Genomic DNA, 21,187 nt, shown 5'->3' with positions numbered 1-21,187 from the left:
GATGACTGCCATCGATGGGGGACGCGGTGGGGGGAGGGTGGCAGCAGCAGAACCCAACTAGGTGATGTGGATTCAGCATGGAAAGTGGTGTTCACTGTACTTGCGGTGACACACTGTACTGCACTCAAATATAGGGGTTGTCGCATGATGTCTACGTGTGATAAGAGGAGGAAGCACTCATCATGGGAAACATTGTTCAGAACAAACAGTGATAATAACTGAGGAAAGTCAATGTGATGCAGAAATGCACAATAGTAGGATCACCATTGTGGGTACTCCAACAATAAGCTGTAGAAGGAAGTACTAGAGACACTTTTGAATGATATGCACTTTATTAATGGTGTCTTTGCATGAAACTTATGGTGAATAACACGAATGATATACAAAACACTGCTGACAAGAGCACATAAAAAGGACAAACTTCTTTCATTTGTTTTCCAAAGAGGTAGTGGTAGACTTGTACAGAGTGGAATGCAACCACACTCATAATGATAGAAATCATGTACTGAAAGAGAAAGTTCTGGGGAATTCCAGTATGACAATATCAATGAATTCTTACTAACAGTAGGCAGTTATTGTATTAAATTTAAATATCTCAGTGTTGCTGTCAGCTAGGAGTATAACATTATTTCCATTACCAACTGAATTCATTTCATGCCTAATAATGCTCTGAGTTTTTAGGTTTTTTGGTGACATGATAAAGTGGTTTTTTTAAATTACAGATTACCCTTTACTAAATATTTTCCTGGCTCAAGATTACTTTCACCTGAAATTTGTCATTCTTTCTCTTGGCTTTCATTGTGATTGTTCCTGACAAATTGTAAAAGGAAAAAAGATTATTAACTTTGTAAGAATAGTTTTAGGGAACAATTGAATTTGTCGTCTGTTGCACACTTTTGATAAATTTCTTTCCACTGTGCATTCTGTTAATGTTCTTGTAATAGCGTAACTGAATCATCATTTATAATTCTGTTTGTTTCCTTTCTTAGTTAAATCTTATTAATGGGGATGCTTTATTGATGTCATTCGAATGCTGTGGTCATTGTTGGGATGTTTTAAGTGAATGTTACTATTAATTCAGTGCAAACATCCATGGTTGCAGAAAACTGAATTTCTAAAATTGGTTAATAAAATTGGTAGCGATTTTCAAACACATATTATCAAATTATACATTTGCTTGACAGTGCAGCATTAGAACAGAAATATGACAACACAATAAGAAATAATCACCACCCTTTACAAAGATTAAGCTAGAAAATATTGCTTTATGTTGGTAACATTTTGATGCATGGCAATTGACGTCCTGCACCTAATTCAATAGAATATAAATAAACCGACTGTCTATTGGCAGTCTATGATACTGTTGCAAAACTGAAGATAATTATGCAGCCACTCATTTCCAGTTGCCATAGTTCTCCATAAGTAATGACCGATAAATTGGAACTTATTCTTCTGAACAGAGCTCAGGTAACTGTGCCCTATAGCATAATTGTTGAGCCCGTACTGTGCTGACTGCAGGCGCTAACTGTATTGTCTGATTGACAGATTGGAGCTGGGAGAGTGTCTGTGATTCAAAGTTCTTTTTACCTGTCTGCAGAATGATTTCCTCTCTGCCAGTACTAGGCAGAAGCAAAAGAGTCTCTGTTTGACAGTGCTCTCTTGGGCAGCTGATAACACCATTGACAGAAGAATACAACTTGCTGACAGATGTGGCAGTGGAAGCAGAAAGCAGTCCCAATGCAATGAGTGCAATCTGGAGACTGCTGCTTGGAAATGAGAAGTGCCATGCATGTTGTTGTGCCTTTTTAGTGGTGGCCTCTATTATATTGTTGTATATCTCTTGAGCCATCCCCTCAGGGGCTCAGCATTCATTTGGTGAGTATGGACTTGCGATCCCCGGGTTCTCGAGCTGGGGACTGGTAAGCACCACCAGTCCTCTGTCACCGTACGCTCTGGTCATACTTCAATGACCACAATGTGGCGCAGTGGTGGAATGTTTTGTGTTTCGGAGAAGGGGGTCTTGGCTTCACCACCTGGACTGCAAGGAAGGTACCTACCTTTATAAAAACTCCTCAGCCTCAAGGTGTGCTATGTGCTGAAGAGGTGAATGACTGTTGAGGTGAAACAGTCTTTAGTGAGCGACCTCTGGGGCACCTGCCACACCCCAGTTCAATCAGGCGTGCAGAGCTCTGCCTGGGTTGACGGTTGTTTCCCTAGCATCTTGTGGGATCCTTATGGAACTGTCTCTTGAAACTACTACTCCTGATGGGATGGGTGTGCTGTCCGGCAACACCTACACCCACTCCTCAAAGAGAGCTTGATTGGTCAGTCCTCCTGAAAAGGAGTCTCAGAGTAATAGTAACAGGGCATTAGAGTGCCATAACACTTCTATTGTAATCAAGTGAAACAGGGGAAGCTTCGAGAAAACATCCCCTTTCTATATTAACAAGGCATTGGAAGGTATTGCTGGATCTCTGAAAAGTGTTAAACGACTATGTAATGAAATGCTTTTGGTGGAATCTGCTAATTCCACCCAAATATCTAAGCTTCTGGGGTTTAAGGCCTTAGGTGACTACCCAATTGAGGCTAAATTGCATAACACCCTTAACTATAGTAATACTCTGATATAATGGTGATGGACCCCGTGGAGTTGCCTGAAGAGTGCAAGAATGTGGGCTTCAAGGAGGTGCAGAATTATATCAGGAGAGTCAATGGTAAATCGGAAAAATTGACGACGTTTATTCTAACATTTAGTAGTCCCAAATTACTGGACTATATCCTTGCTGACTATATCCACCTTAAGGTTCGCCCATTCTAACTCTATGTGATGCTATAAATGTCAAAGGTTTGGCCATACCACTATGGGATGTTACGGGAAGGCTATGTGTGGCAATAGTGGAGGCTCTGCTCACAGATCAGGGACTTCATGTACACTTCCTCTGAAATGTGTTAATTGCTCTGGGGATCACCCAGTGTGGAGAGATGTATACCCTATGCTGAAGCTAAAAAGGCTTTACAACCACTGGTTTTTGCAACTTCTTTTGCATCAGCCCTTCAAACGCCAGTAGCTAAGTGTGATGCCTTCACACAAACTCAGATCACAGATTCAAGTATGAGCACATGCACTTGTCACTGTACCTGTGGGGGAGATGCTCCACTTGCAACTGATGTCACTCAGTAGCTGTCAGCAGTAGACTTACCACCTAAGCCACATACCACTCCCTAACTTCAGAAGCCACCTAAGCCATCCCAGCACTGCAGGCAGCCTCCTCCTCCTGTCAGTAAGGAAAAACGTCCTTCGAAAAGTAGTCCAAAGTCCAAGAAAGTGGTAGGTACACCTTTGGATCCATGAGCTCTCTCCCTTTGTGGTGGCGACAATGCTCTTGAAGATATGGACTTCCGACCGGAATGCAGAACCAGCCAACATTTCCCCTGACCTCCCCAGTAAATCACCACCTCCAAGGGAGAAAGGAAAGAACCACCATTGCTAACCAATGGCTTCCATAAGGACATCTGCATTGCAATGGAATTTGAATGGATATCACTCATATTTGGAAGAATAGCAGCTGCTGGTCCAGGATTAACCTTTCTGCATCTGCTTACAAGAAACACATCTTAAAGTCACAGACACACCTACATTATGGGGCTACCACATATACAGGAAAGACGATACTACTGTAGGCAGGGCTAAAGGTGGAGTGGCTATTTTTCTTGATGACAGATACCACTCCTCTCCTGTCTCTCTTACCACGACCATTCAAGCAATTGCTGTGAAAGTTTTCCCACCATTTCCTATCACATTGTGTTCTTTGTACATGCCCCCCCCCCCCCTCCCCCATGCCACTTTGAACCTGGCAGACCTCTTCCAGGCACTCCCGCACCCATTCCTTCTTGTGGGGGACTTCAATGTGCACAATATGCTGTGGGGCTTGGCTACTTCTTGCTCCAGGAGTCGGCTGATCGGGCGACTCTTCCATTCTGAGGATATCTGCCTTCTGAACACGGGTCAGATGACTCACTTTTTCAGAGCTACAGGGTCTTTTTCAGCTATTGATCTTTGCTTTTGTTCCGCAGCTATTACAGATTCAGTTCAGTGGGAAGTGGCTCCAGATTTAGATTCTAGTGACCACTTCCCAGTGTGGATTCGTCTGCCGCCTAGGACAGGACCAGCAGGAGCACATGTAGGTGGATGATAAAAAGGGCAAATGGGTTATAGTAGTCAGCAGGCTATTTTTGAACAAAAGGATTGTGCACAAGAGGCAGTGGTCCATATCACTCATTAGATTCAAAGGCTGCTGCAGAGTCCATTCCAAGGTCTAGTAACCACCTTGGACGATGGCTTGTACCTTGGAATGACGACTGTCAATTGGCAGTCAAGGCCAGACAGACAGCTCTTTGGAACTTCAAACCATGTCCAACTACAGACAATCTTCAGTTCTGCAAGAGCACAAGCGATGCGAGTGATCAAAGAATGGAAGAGGGCTTTCTGGAGGGAATTCACGACTTCCATTAATCGGTCCACTTCCACGGTGCACATTTGGGAATTAATAAGGCAGATTTCAGGCAAGAGTAGTCCACCTCCCCTTACGATCTTGTCAAATAATGGGGTCTTGGTGGACATGCCAGAAGAGATGGCTCACATTTTAGCTGAACACTTCTATACTGTTACTAAGTCATCCAGACAAGCTCCTGCTGTTCAGATATTCCTTCGGACTGCAGAGATGAGGAAGCTCAATTTTCTCTCACATAATGAAGAAGTCTACAACCTTCCATTCTCCATGTGGGAACTGGAATCAGCTTTATCTGCAGCCTGAGACACTGCTCCAGGACCTGGTGAGATCCATTATACCATGCTTTGTCATCTGTGCCCTGAAGCAAAAGGTCAGCTCCTCTCATTTCAATCAGATTTGGTTTGATGGACAGTACCCCACAACTTGGAAGAAGGCAATCTTAATTCTATTCTGGAAACCATGTAAGGACCATAGCGCCCCTAACAGTTATCAGAGTGTCACCCTTACTAGTTGTACGGGTAAGTCTCTTGAACGCGTGGTCAACCGCCACCTCATTTGGCGCTCAAATCCCGAGGTTACCTGAGCCGCTCCCAATGTGGTTCCACATGCTACCGTTCCACTCCTGGCAACTTAATTCTACTTGAGATGGCAATACAGGAGTCCTTATGCTGAAACCATTTAGTTTGTGTGTTTTTCGATCTAGAAAAAGCATAGGACGCTACTTGGAGGTACAACATCCTTCGCCAACTTCATGAATGGGAACTACATGGGACGCCTGCCACTTCTGATCCTATCCTTTCTCTAGGACAGGCATTTTTGTTATTGCATTGGCAATGCTTTGTCTGATTGTTATGTTCAGGAGAATGGTGTGACTCAGGGCAGTGTCCTCAGTGCCACATTGTTTGCCTTCACTATCAATGGCATTTCCTCTGCAGTCAGGAGCCCTGTCAAATGCTGTTTGTTTGTGGATGACTTTGCAATCTTCTACTCTTCCTCTGATGTTACGACGACGATGAGGCAGCTACAACTGACCATTAGAAGCCTGGAAACCTGGATACAGACAACTGGTTTTCGATTCTCACCTGAGAAGACTGTGTGTCAATTTTAATCGTGCTCATCGGAGTTTTAAACAAGCAGAGCTTACAATGGGTTACTGTATATTACTTTTTCAAGACACAGTGTGCTTTTTGGGTTTATTATTTGATTTGAAATTAACATAGCTCACACACCTGAATGACCTATGAACAAAGGGCTTCTGGTTGTTGAACATTTTGAAATGCCTTGGTGGAAAAACATGGGGAGCTGACAGGTCCCGCCTCGTACAGTTTTGTAGGGCATTTGTTCGTTCATTCTTAGACTATGGCAACATGGTCTATGGATCAGCTCGTCCTTCCTACCTCCAGATGTTAGATGCTGTCCACCATGTGGGCATTCAGATATCGACTTGAGCGTTTCGGACCTGCCCAGTTCAGAGTCTGTGTGCAGAGGCTGGCGAACCACCACTCTGGATTTGGCGACGTATCCTTTTGGCTCAACAGGCACTGAAAATCTCAGTGTCACCTCATTTGTTGGCAATTTGTTCAGTGATCCAACCTGCCTTTGAATGACTGTTCAGGAATCGGCCCAAAGTGACCCAGCCATTAGGTATATTTGCTACGGCCTGTCTCAAGGATTAGGATCTCTCGGGCATGAAACTACAGACCCAGGGATGGAACGCACTGCTGCCTTGGTGTCTTTGGAGGCCCAAAGTGATATTAAGTGAAAAATTGTACTCCATATATGGTTTTTACAACTTTGTTTTCGTCTGTTTTAAGTGTGTACGATAGTTTTATTGTTATTTATACAGATGGATCACAGCAGGGAATGCTCTCAGTTGTTCTGTGGTTTCCCCTGATAGGATTTTTAAAGTGTGTCTTCCAGAACAATTTACAAATTATGATGAGGAGATATATGGCATTCTAATGGCACTGGAGAGGGTTCACAGACATCAGCATACGAGTTTTCTTGCCTGTTGTGACACTCTTAGTGCACTGCAAGCATTTCACCAAATGTACCTGGTAGACTCGCTGATTCAACTCATTTATGACTGCTTACAGCAGCTCCAACGCCATGGCAAGGAGGTGATATTTTGCTGGGTACCTAGCCAAGTTGTGATTCAGGGTAATGACATGGCTGATAAAGCTTCCAAGGAAGCATGTTGGGATGGTGTTGTCTATCAATCTCTCATCCCGTTGCACGCCATTATCTCATTTTCTGACAGCTGCATTATTTGTCAGTGGTTGCAGGTGTCTAACAACAAACTGTGGTCGCTCAAACCAACCACAAAAGCTTGGCGGACTTTGTGTCAGCCTTGCCGCTGGAAGGAGGTTTTGCTTACCAGACAGCGCATCAGGCATAGCCCTTTCACACTTGGCTACCTCCTCTGGGGGGAGGGTCCACTTTTCTGTGAAGTTTGTGGCATGCCGCTTTCAGTTGAGCATATTGTGGCTATGTGTGTCCTGTATACTGATAGGGGCAGCCCTAGGTCTCGCTGGAGATCTACCCACCATCCTTGCAGATACCGATATCAGTGTTAACACAGTAGTGAAATTTTGTGAACTATCAGGCCTCATCCCTAAACTGATGGGGAAGGGCGGCAGATTTTAGTATGTTATAAATTTCATGTTGACTTTTTGTCAGGGCACTGATGACCAATAATAATAATAATAATAATAATAATAATAATAATAATAATAATAATAATAATCATCATCTATAGAGCCACGAACAAAATCTTTCTCCCCTGAAGTGAGAGTAACTGATGATGGAACCAGATGGTTTCATTAGTGTCCTGCTTCCTTGCTTCATGACTTTCATATTGGGTGTATGAATGTGTGTTGCTCCCCCTGCCATTCACCTGTGGCACCAAGGGGAAACCCATTCAAAACCATGGTGCAGTTAAACATTTGCCATTTCAATGTCCAGAGACTGGTATGAAGTGGGAGGACATACAGAAGGGAAATAACAAGTAAACCATTGAAAGCAACATACTTTAATTTCCACATGAGAGGGTAACATTCATTAATTGTGTACCATGTTTATATTCTAGGTTACAAACATTGCTCAGTGTGATCAGCATCTGCATCCATGACAGTCAGTAACTGCACTAGAGATAATTTTTCACAGCACTGTTCCCCACAGCTGGAGGTGCTGGCGGGGTTGGCTGCCCACTGTATCGGAAGATCCCTTAGATGGCTGGATGTGTATAGGTCCTCTGATTCTGTAATAGAAAATAGTGTAGGATCTCTGCCTATCTTCATGTGAGTGTAGTGTGGTACAAGCTGATTTTTACCATGTGTTGTGACTGCATATGAACATTTCACTTGGTACAAGACATTACCAAGCTACTCTATCACTACGTCTGGTACCTGTGTTTATATGTTGAGATACATGATGAAGACATTGAAATGATGCTGTCTAAATTCCACTTATGTTAAAAAATACTAGCCAACTCTGCATCAAAATTATTTTCTGTGGCCACAGGCATCAGAATCCTGATCACATCTGCATGTTGATTTTGCAATATCATTTTTTGGAAGCTCTGGACTCACTGATGCTTTGTCCAAATTTCCATTTGTGGTATGGGTGCCTGTGATATCTTCTACAAAGACTATTCAGGCTTTGTCAGTCTTTTCTATTGAAGGACTGCTACAATCTATTCTCATTGACAATGGTACTCCGTTTTCTTCTCAGGAATTCAAACTATTTTGTGAAACCAACTCCTTTTCAAACTTCAGAATGTCACAGTTTCATCCTGAGACCAATCGACTCGCTGAAAGATTCATCTTAACTTGCACATAATGAAGCTTATTAACCAGTACAATAAAGACATTACCCCATTGATCATTCTCTCTAAGTAAAGAACCACTCCACTTGATGCACAATCTCCAGCTGAGAAAATCCATGGAAGATGGCATCCATCATTAATGTCAATTTTAAAGCCACTCATGCAGCCACAAGCTGAACTTCAACAAAAAGCGCCATATACACTGGTGTTCAAAATTAAAGCAATAAAAGGAAATTTTGCAAGGTTGCTTTTATTTTTCTACAAAACAGTATAAACAGGTGATAGTAAAGTTGAAACAATGTAAAGAATACAGAATGAAATCAATTGCAACATGCATAGTGGTAAACTAAAATGTTCTTCATTTTATTCTAACTTCACAGGTTTACACACACACACACACACACACACACACACACACACACACACACACACACTCTGACAACTGGTTAATGTGACCACCTCTGGCACCAACACAGGCCTCACAACAATGGAAAATTCTGTGAATGATGTCATCAATCTCATGTTGAGGCAATGATGCCCATTCTTCCTGCTGAGCTGCTCAAAAGTCTTGGAGAGTGGTTGGGGGATACTGACATGACACAACCCATTTACCTAGTGCATCCCTGACATGCTCTATGGTATTCACATCAGGAGAGTGAGCAGGCCACACCATGCATGCAATATCTTCTGTTAAAAAAAGTCAACCCCCATGCTCTGAGGTTGAGCATTATCATCCATAAATATAAAGTCTGGGCCCACAGCACCTCGCAACAACTGTACAAGGTCCAAAGATCTTATTATAATGCCTGACAGCAGGCAAACCTTGTCAATTCACCTGTACAATTTCGTGAAGAGGTGTTCATGTCGTTAACATAGTCCCTCCCCACACTATTGAGGGTCTTCGATATCTGACACTTTCCGCAATGTTTGGGTCCTGAAATTCAGTTTCATATTCCTTCTAGATGAGAATCCATCGAGAATCACTCTCCAGACCAGATTGAGACTCATATGTTAAAAAAACATTGGCCCACTGTTCGACCATCGAGGTGGCAAGCTGATGACTTCACTCTAGATATTCCCTTCTGTGAAGACATATCAACGGTACACATACAGCAGGGATTCAGCTATAAAGGCCACTCTGCCAAAGTCTTCTGTACACCATTTGCCTTGATACAACATGTCCAGTGAATGCTGCAGGGTCAGATGCCAAGTGCCACACAGTACTAAGGTGGTACAGTCATGCCCTTGTGGCCTAATAATGTTCCTCTCTTTCTGATGTCACAAATGGTCAGCCCTACTCTGGTCTTCAGGATACAGTTTCAGTCTCTCTAAACTGTCACCATATCCAAGAAACAATACCAGATTCAAATTAAGCCATCAGGCCACATCAGTTGCAACTGTCCTGGTTCCATTCTTCCTATGGCCCTCAACTGCAGTGTGTCTGGTAGGTACTTTCTCTGTGCCATAGTACACTGTCTGTGACTGTGCACACATCAATTGTGGATGGAAGACTACCTGGCAGGCACTACCCCATTTGATAGGTGCCCTGACATCATTGTTGGCATGGTTGTCCATCAACCAGAATGCCACCTTCCATGCAGAACATGATCATACAAACATCTGTTGACAGTTTGCATGATTACTTGTGAATTGGACAGAGAACGGGGAATTAGAGGTTTGTTGCTTTAATTTTGGACAGCAGTGTAGCTGTGAGCAGTGGCTTAAAGGTCTTAAAGAAGCTGTTGTTTTGTAACTGTAGTTGTCAATTTAAGATGAGGCCATAATTACTGATTGAATGTCTGAAGATATCAAGTCCTACCAAGATATCAGGTTTACACCCTTTTTTCTCTCTATGTAGAATAATCATTTCATCTGCTGCTTTTGGATTGTGTCCCAAAATAAATAAATACTCTGTGAAAGAAGTATTATAAACATTAGTATCTTTCTTTCGTAGTAAGTGTTCCTTACATCTTATGTTAAAAGCCCTACTGGTTTGTCCAATATCAAGCACTGGGAAACTATCACAATTAATTTTGTAGATTCCTGAGTTCTTAGAGGTCCATTTGATGTTTTTAAATTATGGATTAGTTTTTTTGTAAACTATTATTTGTGGAGAAAACAATCTTGCAGCCATATTTTTCAACTAACAGAATCTGAGTCCTATATGATGATTATCTTATTACGGTGCTGCTGATTTCCTTCATCAATTCAGGACATTACTTAGAATAGTGACTCTTTCATTGGTTTTCACTTCGAAATTTTTTTGCACTAATGAGGGTTCATTACCATAATTAAAGGTCACAGTTTTAATTAATTTTTTTCTTTAGTTTAACTAGTGATGTGACTATATCATGATGAATAACTGATTGAAAGAAAGCTGTCTGATGGAAGTGAGGATATGCTGAATGCAAAGGCACAATCCGATCATTATTTGTTGCCATATGGATGTTACCAAAAGTTATTTTATCATCTACTGTGGCCAAATTTAGATCTCATTTTTCATTTTGTAACTCACAAATGAAACTAATTTCTCATGAAGAATATTAGGTATTTCAAAGAGTTAGTTAACCTCTTCATTAGTTCTATGACATATAAGTGCCTAATTCTGTACTGAGCGAGGTGGCGCAGTGGTTAGCACACTGGACTCGCATTCGGGAGGAGAACAGTTCAATCCCGTCTCCAGCCATCCTGATTTAGGTTTTGTGTGATTTCCCTAAATCCTTTCAGACAAATGCCGCGATGGTCCCTTTGAAAGGGCAAGGCCAATTTCCTTCCCAATCCTTCCCTAACCCAAGCTTGCACTCCGTCTCTAATGGCCTCGTTGTCAACGGGACGTTAAACACTAACCACCACCACCACCACCACCACCACCACCACCACCTAATTCTGCAGCAGCAGAACTTCTGCAAAATTACTCTTCTAGTGAATTTATAAAAAAGTTTGCCGGCCCATCTGGTTGTTTAAACAGTTTTCAATTAAATTCAAAGTAGTTAAACTTAACTACCACTTTTAGTAAAGTTATAAGGTCTGTAATTTGTTGTTGTACTTTTTTTTGAAAGCATAGGTATTTCCCCACAATTTCTACAGTTGTTTGAAGTGGAATATTAGTGTACAAATTAATACTATCAAACAATATTAATTTTCTCTCTTGGTTACATTCCTAGTTTCTAATTTTATATACTGAGATCTGACTATTTGCTGCTGAATAATTATTTTGGATGATTTTTTGAAAAATCCGTGAAGGTCCGTAGCTCACACTCTCCTGCTAACTCTGTTCACTATCAGACAAATTGGGTGATCACCTGTATGGACCTTAAACTGAGAATGTGGCTTAGAAACCTGTGGATTCATGTTAATCAATTGTTTCTTACAAAAAGGGTTTAACAGATATTTGGCACTTCCTACAGCACAAGTAATTTCTTACTGTAACGTGGAAGTGGGATCCTCTTCCAGTTTGGAAACATTGTTTTTCTCAAAAAAAATTATTGTTTAATATTTTTCCAGTAGCAATGCTGTCTATCAATGTAATTGGTAGGAAATATGCCCCAATGGCAGTTAGTATCTGTAGTAACTTAGTATGAAATGCCACTCTTAATAGTGAGAGGAGGGAACCACTTTAATTACCACTGATACTAAGTGAGAAAAATATACAGTATCACAAGCACTGACTATGGTTGGAAAGCAGTAATAGTGATTTCTCAACCATACCATCAGAGCAGCTTAATAATTTGGGTCTTCACCATTCACAAGTACAAAGGCGAATGAAACTAGAAAATTTTAATCACAGTTAATGAAAGTTCATACAAAAAGTTAGCTACTCCATATGATGAGGTACTGAACTTCAATATCTTCAGTGGTTGTTGTTTCCGAAATTCCTCAACCCTTGCATCTTTTAAGTACTAATTTGGAAATAACAAACAGAATCTAATACTTTTCGTGTCATAGATTGTAACTGATTACCAAGTGCTTAGGTGGAATGTACCTTGACCATCTGACATCCTCTGAAAGACTCACACAAATGGCTTCCAAAAATCAATAACGTAGATTGGTGGATGTTGTGGCTCATGTGGCACTTCATTTTATATAAAACACTCAAATACATGACTGAATTTGAGATTTACAAAATAATAATTAAATGTCATAAGATAGTTTTGGTTACAGGCATAAAAAATGCCCTATGAGCTCTGATATACAATTAGAAAAAGTTTACATAGTTCCACATGTAATTCAGAAGAATATGAAGTCATCATCATCAGTTATCTGCTGTATTAGCAGGTCCTTTGCCTCTCCATTTTCTGCGATCCATTGCTTCCTTCTTAAGACTGCTGTATGTTGTACCGTCCATCATGTCATCCAGTATCTGGAATCTCTTTCTTCCTCGCTTCCTTTTCCCTTATTCTTAACCTTCTAAAACTGTTTTTATCAGTCTGTGCTTCTTTCTTAATATATGCCCAATCCAATTTCTTTTTCTTCTCTTTGTTACATCTAGTAACTGTCTTTTCTCTCCCACTCTTCTCAGTATCTCTTCATTTTTTACTCTGTCTGTCCAACTTATTCTTTCCATCTTCCGCCATGTCCAGATCTCAAAAGCCTCTAGCTTTTCTCTGTTTCTCTGGGCTTCAACTGTGGTGATGTTGGGAGTAGGATTAAGGTTTTTCAAGAAGGATTGAGAGGCAAGGCTGGAAGTGAGAAATTCCTGGAAGGTTTGAAGAGGGTGATTTTGAGGAAGAGGAGGCGGGTCCTGCTGTGATGGAGGACGGAACTGTTCCAGGCAGGGTTCAATTTGGATAGTGTCTTGGGGAGTTGGATCATTAGGAGTGGGATTAGGATTATTTTTCTTTGTGGTAAAGTGATATTTCCAGCAGAGAGTAAGTGTGTAGGACAGTAAATCTTTGACGAGGGCTGTTTGGTTGAATCTGGGAGTAGGGCTGAAGGTGAAGCCTTTGGATAGGACAGAGGTTTCGGATTGGGAGAGAGGTTTGGAGGAAAGGTTAACTACTGAATTAGGGTGTTGTGGTTCCAGATTGTGTTGATTAGAATTTTGAGGTTTTGGGTGGAGTGGAGCTGGAAGTGGGAGATTGAGTGGATGGAAGAGACTGGGTCTGTGTGCAATGAGAGGAGGTTGAGGTTTGCTGGAACGGTTGTGAAGGGTGAGTGAGTTTCCTTTCCGGAGGTGGGAAACCAGGAGATTGGATAGTTTTTTGAGGTGGAGGGTGGCATGCTGTTCTAATTTGCGGTTGGCCTGTAGGAGGATGCTGTGAAGAGCTGGTGTGGATGTGGAAGAGGAAAGACTGAAGACTTTTATTAAGGATAGGAGTTGACGGGTGTGTTCATTGTCTGAGTTGATGTGTAGGTGAAGGATTAGGTGGGTGAGGGCAATGGATTGTTCAGTTTGGAACTGGTATAGGGACTGATGGAAAGAAGGGTTACAGCCAGAGATGGGAACTTCAAGTGTGAGGCCTTTGGGGGTAATGCCAAATGTCAGACAAGCCTGAGAAAATAAAATATGGGAGCGTTATCTGGCTAGGGCGATCGCATGTTTGCGGGGGGAATGTAAATAAAACTTAATGGGGTCATTATGGGGATGTTGTGAGGGTGATATGGTATTAGAAGGTGGAAAGTGTAATATGAGGCTGATATGAAAATGAAAATAAAAATAAATATATATATATATGGGGAGAGATAAAGGTGAACTAGAAGGCAACTGGAGATCTGGTGTGAAAAAAGGCAAAAAAGTGTTGGCTAGAGCTGGGCTATGTTGATCCTGTGGTGAACTTGGGTTGGTAGACAACGATGTGCATAAAGGTTAGGTGGTTGTGTTGTCGCCAAAACACGTTAAAGGGTGGAGAAATTCGGGATAATTTCGAAAAAACTACGTGTAAATGTATTAAAAGGAGTGGTTTTGTGGTGGCAGATTTAGAAAATAAGGCTAACAATTGTCTGACGAAGAAATAATGACGTTAAAACCTGTGGGAAACAGCTAAAAATGATCAGTGATGTGGGAAAAACGGAAATGGAAATAAAGTGAAAGTTGTTAGAACTAGCCTAAATGGTTGTTTAATAGGTAAAAGGAACTGTTTTTGAACTGGGAATGGTGGATTTTATAGCAGCGGTAGTGTTGAAAGTGGGAGAAAAAAAATTGGTTATGGTTTGGAAGTGAGTTATATATTGTTGAGTATATATAGGCAGGATAAAATTGTGTGGCAGATTACGGTAAAAAGGAGCTGGTCAATCAAAGTGAAACTACTTGCACAAAACAAAAAGAGAAAGTAAGATGACAGAAAAGATTTTGAAATGGAACAGTGACAATAACAAACGTAATTGTTAGGTTCAAATTAATGATTATATATATAATCTCCCACATGGAATGTTTCGCTCTATTATATTCATATGATTACATAATTTGTTGACCCTAATTTCTTTGTGCCAATGTCAGTCATTGAAATGAATGCAGTTGGTTACTCAAAACCACAGGAGAGTGACACCTACAACACAATCTGAAGCATCTACAGTAGCTATGAGCATTTTACTCAGATCTTACATTGTAAGACATTTGGTGTCAAACAAACAACATTTTAATTTGGTAAATGCACATTAGCATGCACTGTTTCAGTGTATTTGTTGCCTTTATGTAATAACTTGTACAGTGGTTCACTGATGGAAGCTGGATAAGGTAGGAACTTCTGATAGTAATTTGTTTGTCCTAAAATAGAAAACAATTGCTTGACATACTTGGGAGCTGGAATGTTTTAGATTCATTAGCATGTTGCAGCATCAGCTTGATGTCGTTTGCAGACAGTATTTGTCCTAATTATTGCACTTTTGACTGAAAGGCAATACAGTTGTCTTTGTTGCATTTCAGATTCGCTGATTGTAGAATTCTGTAAATAGGTACCAAATTCTGTAAGAGTTCCTGTCGAGTTGTGCCTGAGACACTTATGTCATTAAGGTATTTAACAGCATTCAGGGCCTTCCAAATTAATTGTTCTAAATATCACTGGAACAAACTCAGTGTATTGGCTACTCCAAAGTGTAACCATTTATAATCTTAGTGACCAAATGGAGTATTTATCACCATAAATAAGTGTGCCATCATCCAATGGGATTTACCAATATGCTTCTTCAAGATCTTCCTGGACAAAGTACACACAACCAGCTAACTTAGACATCAATTCTTGGGAATGGGATATGAGTTAATTATTGATTGGTCATTAATCATTGTTTAAAAATCTCTGTAGATGCATGGTGAGCTGTTTGGTTTCTGTGCAACCACGACTGGTGTTGCCCACTGGTTAATGGTTATGGCTTTGATAACCTCATTCTGCTCAAGAATGTCATGTTCCTTGTTTAGTTAATCTTTTAGGGCAAAATTAATGTTGACTGTTTCACAAAATTTTGGCAGTATATTCAGCTTCAGTGTAATGTGTACCTCATATCCTTTGATTGTGCTTCTTGCTTCAGAAAAAATATGGTATTTTTGCAGTAGCTGATTTAACTTTCCATTCAGAATGTCAGTTTGAACTTCATTTGCTCCTAGGTGATTGATGGAGCCTAAAGCATTAGAGACACCCAGTCCCATTAAATTAGTTGCTGTATTTGAATTTACAACCACAAATGCTGCCTGTTTTGTAAAATGTTTATATGTAACATCTATTAAAAATTCTACTTTACTGGGATCTCATGAACTGAATGGAGGATTTTGAAAGTCTGTTAACTTTGATTATCATAATTTTCAGTATGCCTATAGGTCAATGATTGAAGTTCACTGCCATGCATCAATTTGAACAATGTTAGTCACTCAAAGACCTACAGATGTAAACTTACTATTGACATAAAATATGGGATTTATGAGATGTTCCATCCATGAAAGTTTTGGAATTTGCACATATTTGTTATGAACATTATTTAACTTCTGAATGAATGAGTGATTGCCATAACCTTGTGTGTGTGCTGTTTCTGTTGGTTGTGCCTCAATTCAAACACCTCAGTCATACATCCAGTCTTTTTACAATAATTCAAACATGTGTTCCGACAGAAACAATTTTCTGTTCCGTGGTTTGTGCCACAGCATGTATGATGTAATTTAGAAATACTAAACTTGTTTACTGACAGTTCCAGTTGAATAGGGAGTGCCCCATGTTTATTCTGGATCTGGCCATGCCAGTTGCTTGGCTGTGCCAGCTGCTGAGTTGAAGTGAATGTGTCAGTATCTTCACATCATAATATTTCAGCAAGACACGAATTTGCACATATGCCCAAATCAATGCAGACAGTTTTGTAAAGATGTGTTTATTAGACTAAGAAGGCCCTTCTTTAATTTGTTGTTATGAGAGTGCATGACAAATGTATCATGAATTAGTGTCTGCATAAGATTTCTTACATTGATTATTTTCACAATGAATTTTACATTCCTTACGCAGCTTCTGTAATTTAGTAATACATTTTTAAAGGTTTGGTATGACTTCTTGAAACACTAAAAAAAATTTATGTCTAGCAGTAGCAACATAGTCTTTTGAAATACAGTGGGGCCTGCATATGCTAGTAAAAATGGCATAATCTCTGATGCATGAGGAAGGGCTGCTCTATGTGTCAAATACAGTTGTTCCAGGCCTCACCTTTTGGATTGTAAGCAGATAAGCATTTCAACTGAAACTGAAATTTTACTGGTTGTTTTTGGCCTTCATCCTTGTTTTCTTCAGGTCTACCCAAGAATGGCACTGAGAGCTCCAGGGTTCCAGGCAGCTGTTGTAATAATTATAGCATGGGCTGTAGGACAGTTGGATCCAATTGGGCTATGGCTGAAATATATACTCTCCACAATTTACAATATTCACATTAATCTTCTAGGAAAGGAAACTGATAAGCAATCACAGAATCTAACAGGTACTCTTAAATTGAGGCCACACAGTGTTACCACTAGCATCAAATAAAGAATCATGCACTCAGAAACAAACTGAAATAAAAATTCCTGCTTAGTCCCTGAATATTTCCTCCAGTATTGTTTCTTTTTGCTCATCATCAGCATTCACAAGAAAACTGAGTTTGCTCTGTCTCGTTGTCTTGAGCTAGCATGTTACCATTGTTAGGGACTGGTTGAAATTTCTTTAATTAAGTTTCCAATTTTCCTCATCGCCTGTAAGATCTGGGCAAAATTTACTGATGATGATAAAAATGTTTACAGATTGTTAATTGCGATACCAGTGGGTGTTGTAATGGTCGCCTAGTCATAGATATTGCTAAATGCTGTAATCGCACTATTTCACTCCCATTTACGGAGCTTGATAGCACTTGATGTTAGGTTGGCGCCATTAAAATGCATTGTAGTAATCACTGCTGCTTGCTGGATCGCTGTTGTGTCTCAATGCTGATGCTGGCTCTCAGTCTGGTTGTCTAGGGTTAAAAAGATTAGGTCCCGTGTTTTTTATGTGCTTTCGATGATAAAGAATGAGTGAAACCAACAAATATGTAAACTTCAAATATTTATTACTCTGGTGGCCATCTTAATTCCACTGTCCACCAAAGACCATGACACAACACGAAGTAGTACTTCTTTGACATGTTCTCTGCATTGTTTATCCATCTCAAACAATAACGCATATAGTACACACTTTAACAAAGTGACATTCCGCCTGCGCCCCTGACCCTTCGTGATGCTTGTATTTATAACCTTGTCAAAGAACTACTAAAAAAAGATATAGTTTGTAAGTCACATGTACATCTGTTATCATAATTTGTGCAGAAAAGTTATTAATTTACATCGAGTGACATAATTTAACATGTTATTAAAATGACAGACAGATTTGTTGACTTGACAGAATAATTCTTTGTTACAAAAAGGCCGTTTTCTAGAAGTTTGTCAATTGACTTCTGTAACTTGCATAAATAAGTAAATAACGTGAATTATTAAGAATTACATTGGTTTTCATCTAAAACAGGAGTGATTACGTGGATACTGAGTGAAAACGCTCCTAGTGAACGAATAAGTTTCACTGGGTGATTTTTATTTAAGGCGATCCAAAATACCTAAGTTGGCCACTATTTTTCGTACTTCATATTAATTATTTAAGATGAACTTAGTGTTGTTACTGATGACATTTGCTGTATCAGTGATCAAGTGATATTAACTTTTGTGTGGGTCAGTTATTCAGTATAATTTAATGGGTTGACTGTTTATGGAGACATGTTATGCAATCATTGTTAACATACACAATAACTTTCTATAATCATAAATACTCGTTAAACTGGTTGAATTTGGAGGGTATCGCATACTTTGGTAAAGTAAAGCCTTTAATATGTTCCGTTACAGTGTCAAGTCCAAATGTATTATTGTTTTTATCCTTCAAAATACCAAAGCTGCCAATTTTTGTTTCTCTGCTGAGTGTTATCAGTGTGCCTGAAGTTATTTGGCAGCTCTGCCTTACAGAAAAATTTCCCTAAAAGGTCCTTGAAAATATGAGACATCACAGGGATTGTACATACTGTTTAGACTGAATGCTTCTGTTTCATCAAGTATGTGCCTGATAATGTCTCCTTCTGCTACCTGTAAGTCATTTTCATTTGTTTGAAACTGCATATTCAGATCTATGGCACAATAGCAAGGAAACTGCAACAGTCCATAAATTGCAGTATTCCATACCCAAGAGAAATGATGTCATTATGTGAGTCATTATCTTAGAATTCATTTATAATGAAGTTATGGATCTGTAATTCTTTGGCTTTTGGGGTTTCTTAGTACAGTGCAAAGGATGGTTCAAATGGCTCTAAGCACTATGGGACTTAACAGCTGAGGTCATCAGTCCTCTAAACTTAGGACTACTTAAACCTAACTAATCTAAGGACATCACAGACATCCAGTGCTCCCATTTCCTTACTGGAGTTACTTTGTCCTCATGTTTTGTTCTCTTGACACATTACTGCAGTTTTTATCTAATAATTGAACAAAGAGCGTGATGAAACATGCTATGGGATAGATGTATGCCAGCACTATGGAATTATGGTAAATATTTTACAGCCTTTGATTTCTTCCCCAAAACTTGTTTTGAGAACCACCTCAACCTTCAATAATCCACTGCACCCACACCCTCCATCCAACTCCTGAAGCTTTTCCTGGCAGCTTTACTGCTTGGTGTGTAACAGTCATTTTGTTGTGATCATCTGCAACTCAGTGTGTCATCTTCATGGTGAATAGCCATTCTCTTTTTTGTAGTTCTTAATATTTCAAACTGGACTTTCCATTGTTAGCTTAACTCTCACTTGATCAAGGAAATTACTCATGGTATAAAATATTAACTGTGTATTAGCTCCATTGGAACATAAACCATGTAAACTTGCCTGTAAATAGTGTAAACAAGCATAATAGTTCTCATTCTCTTCATTTACTGTATAAATGTGTGAAACTCTGTTCATATTAATCAGTAAGATCTTGTTTTTCTGTGAGAATACATTCATGTGCTGTTATTCATTACTGATAAAAAATAATGAAACATGTTTAACAGTGGTGTCTGATCTGTTTAATATTATTTTTTTAAGGTTACAAGAAGTGAAGCAGAAACGTGAGAAAAAACGAGAGATAGAGAAATCAAAAATAACAGATGGTGGATTGGTAAGTTGAATGATTTGAGACATGAATGTGATTTTAAAATACTGTTAGAATTTTTTTAAAAACTGAAGGTGTGTAATGTATGCAACTAATTTTGGTTATTTGATAACTAACCCAGGCCTTGATTCAAAATTTCTTTAATTTACTTACAGAAAGCAAGAGTACAGATGCGAGCAAAGATGACACCGGTGAGTTGAGAAACAAGCCTACACATTGTACCTCTTCATCTGCATGTGTACTCATTCCTGTCATTGTCATTTCTGTTTGTGCTACTGCTTCACCGAGGTACTTTCAAAGCTATGTAAATATTACATATGGTGCTATTAAATTAAAACAGATTCATTATTTATTAACACACTGTAAATAGCTTGTATTATAAATAAATGTAAATTTAGTGCTCTGTCATCTGTGTTTCTGTGTAAGAATATACATAAAACAAATCATAAATTTCAAGGAAAGAGTTTCTAATGTTCAAGTAAATTCTCATTTCTACTTCAGCCTCAGTTGCAATTTTTCATCAGGTTACATGTTTTAATCACCCAGGATCATCTTCAAATCTGAGTAATTGTGTCAGAGACCCATCTTGTCTGTTCACAACCACATATCAGACTACAAAGATTCTAATGTGACAAGAAAGGCCTATGTCTAAACTTTGTATGTATGTTGATATCAGTCAGCCAGTACACAGCTACTTGGTTGTTATTACTGTTTTGTCCAGGTAAAGTTACACAAATCTAATAAAGATATAAGTGAGATCCCTATATACATGTCAGAACATCCATGTCAAAATAATATATGCTCAGGTATCAGTGGAGGCTGCAGGCAATTATTGACATTTTTGTTTTTTGAGAGCTGAAGCAACAGGAACGTAGGTTCAGTAAGGAGGAGATAATACTGAATCATCTGATATAGTGGACAAATGATCATTTTCACAGAAGTAACAATACCATTTCTCTACAGAAAACATGATCAACCTGTAACAGTTCTAGCTGTTATGTAGTGTGCCCTGTCATCAAAACCACGTAAAAACAGGGTTAAAAAACTGGGCAATTCTTTTACCAAGTTTCTTGGAACTCTGGCCTCTCACATTTACATGCAAATACTTAAGTCAGTGTTGTCTCCATTTGCGCATGTGATATATGAAATCATAGCTAAACTTGAATTTTGTTCAGATTTTTTATCACCAAGGAGCTGAGTTATTGCACTTTATTCAGACACACAGAAAGCAGTAGGTACAAGTGCACAGGTAGA

At 39.5% G+C, this 21,187-nt stretch overlaps 1 protein-coding gene across 1 annotated transcript in view; it reads left to right on the top strand.

Annotated features, from left to right (window-relative positions):
- Window positions 1-20,341, top strand: part of LOC126278800 (formin-like) — a 246,586-nt gene extending 226,245 nt beyond the window's left edge. Inside the window, exons 17-18 of the mRNA XM_049979073.1 lie at window positions 19,867-19,939; window positions 20,089-20,341. Coding sequence (XP_049835030.1) covers window positions 19,867-19,939; window positions 20,089-20,133 — 118 coding nt within the window. The 3' untranslated portion in view covers window positions 20,134-20,341. The remainder of the gene's footprint in view (window positions 1-19,866; window positions 19,940-20,088) is intronic.
- The last annotated feature ends 846 nt before the right edge of the window (window positions 20,342-21,187 follow it).

Source organism: Schistocerca gregaria, chromosome 6 (genome assembly GCF_023897955.1).
Source record: "Schistocerca gregaria isolate iqSchGreg1 chromosome 6, iqSchGreg1.2, whole genome shotgun sequence".
Classification (NCBI taxonomy): Eukaryota; Metazoa; Arthropoda; class Insecta; order Orthoptera; family Acrididae; genus Schistocerca; species Schistocerca gregaria.
Note: the sequence above shows the minus strand (reverse complement) of the source record. Positions and strands in the feature narration are given on the sequence as shown.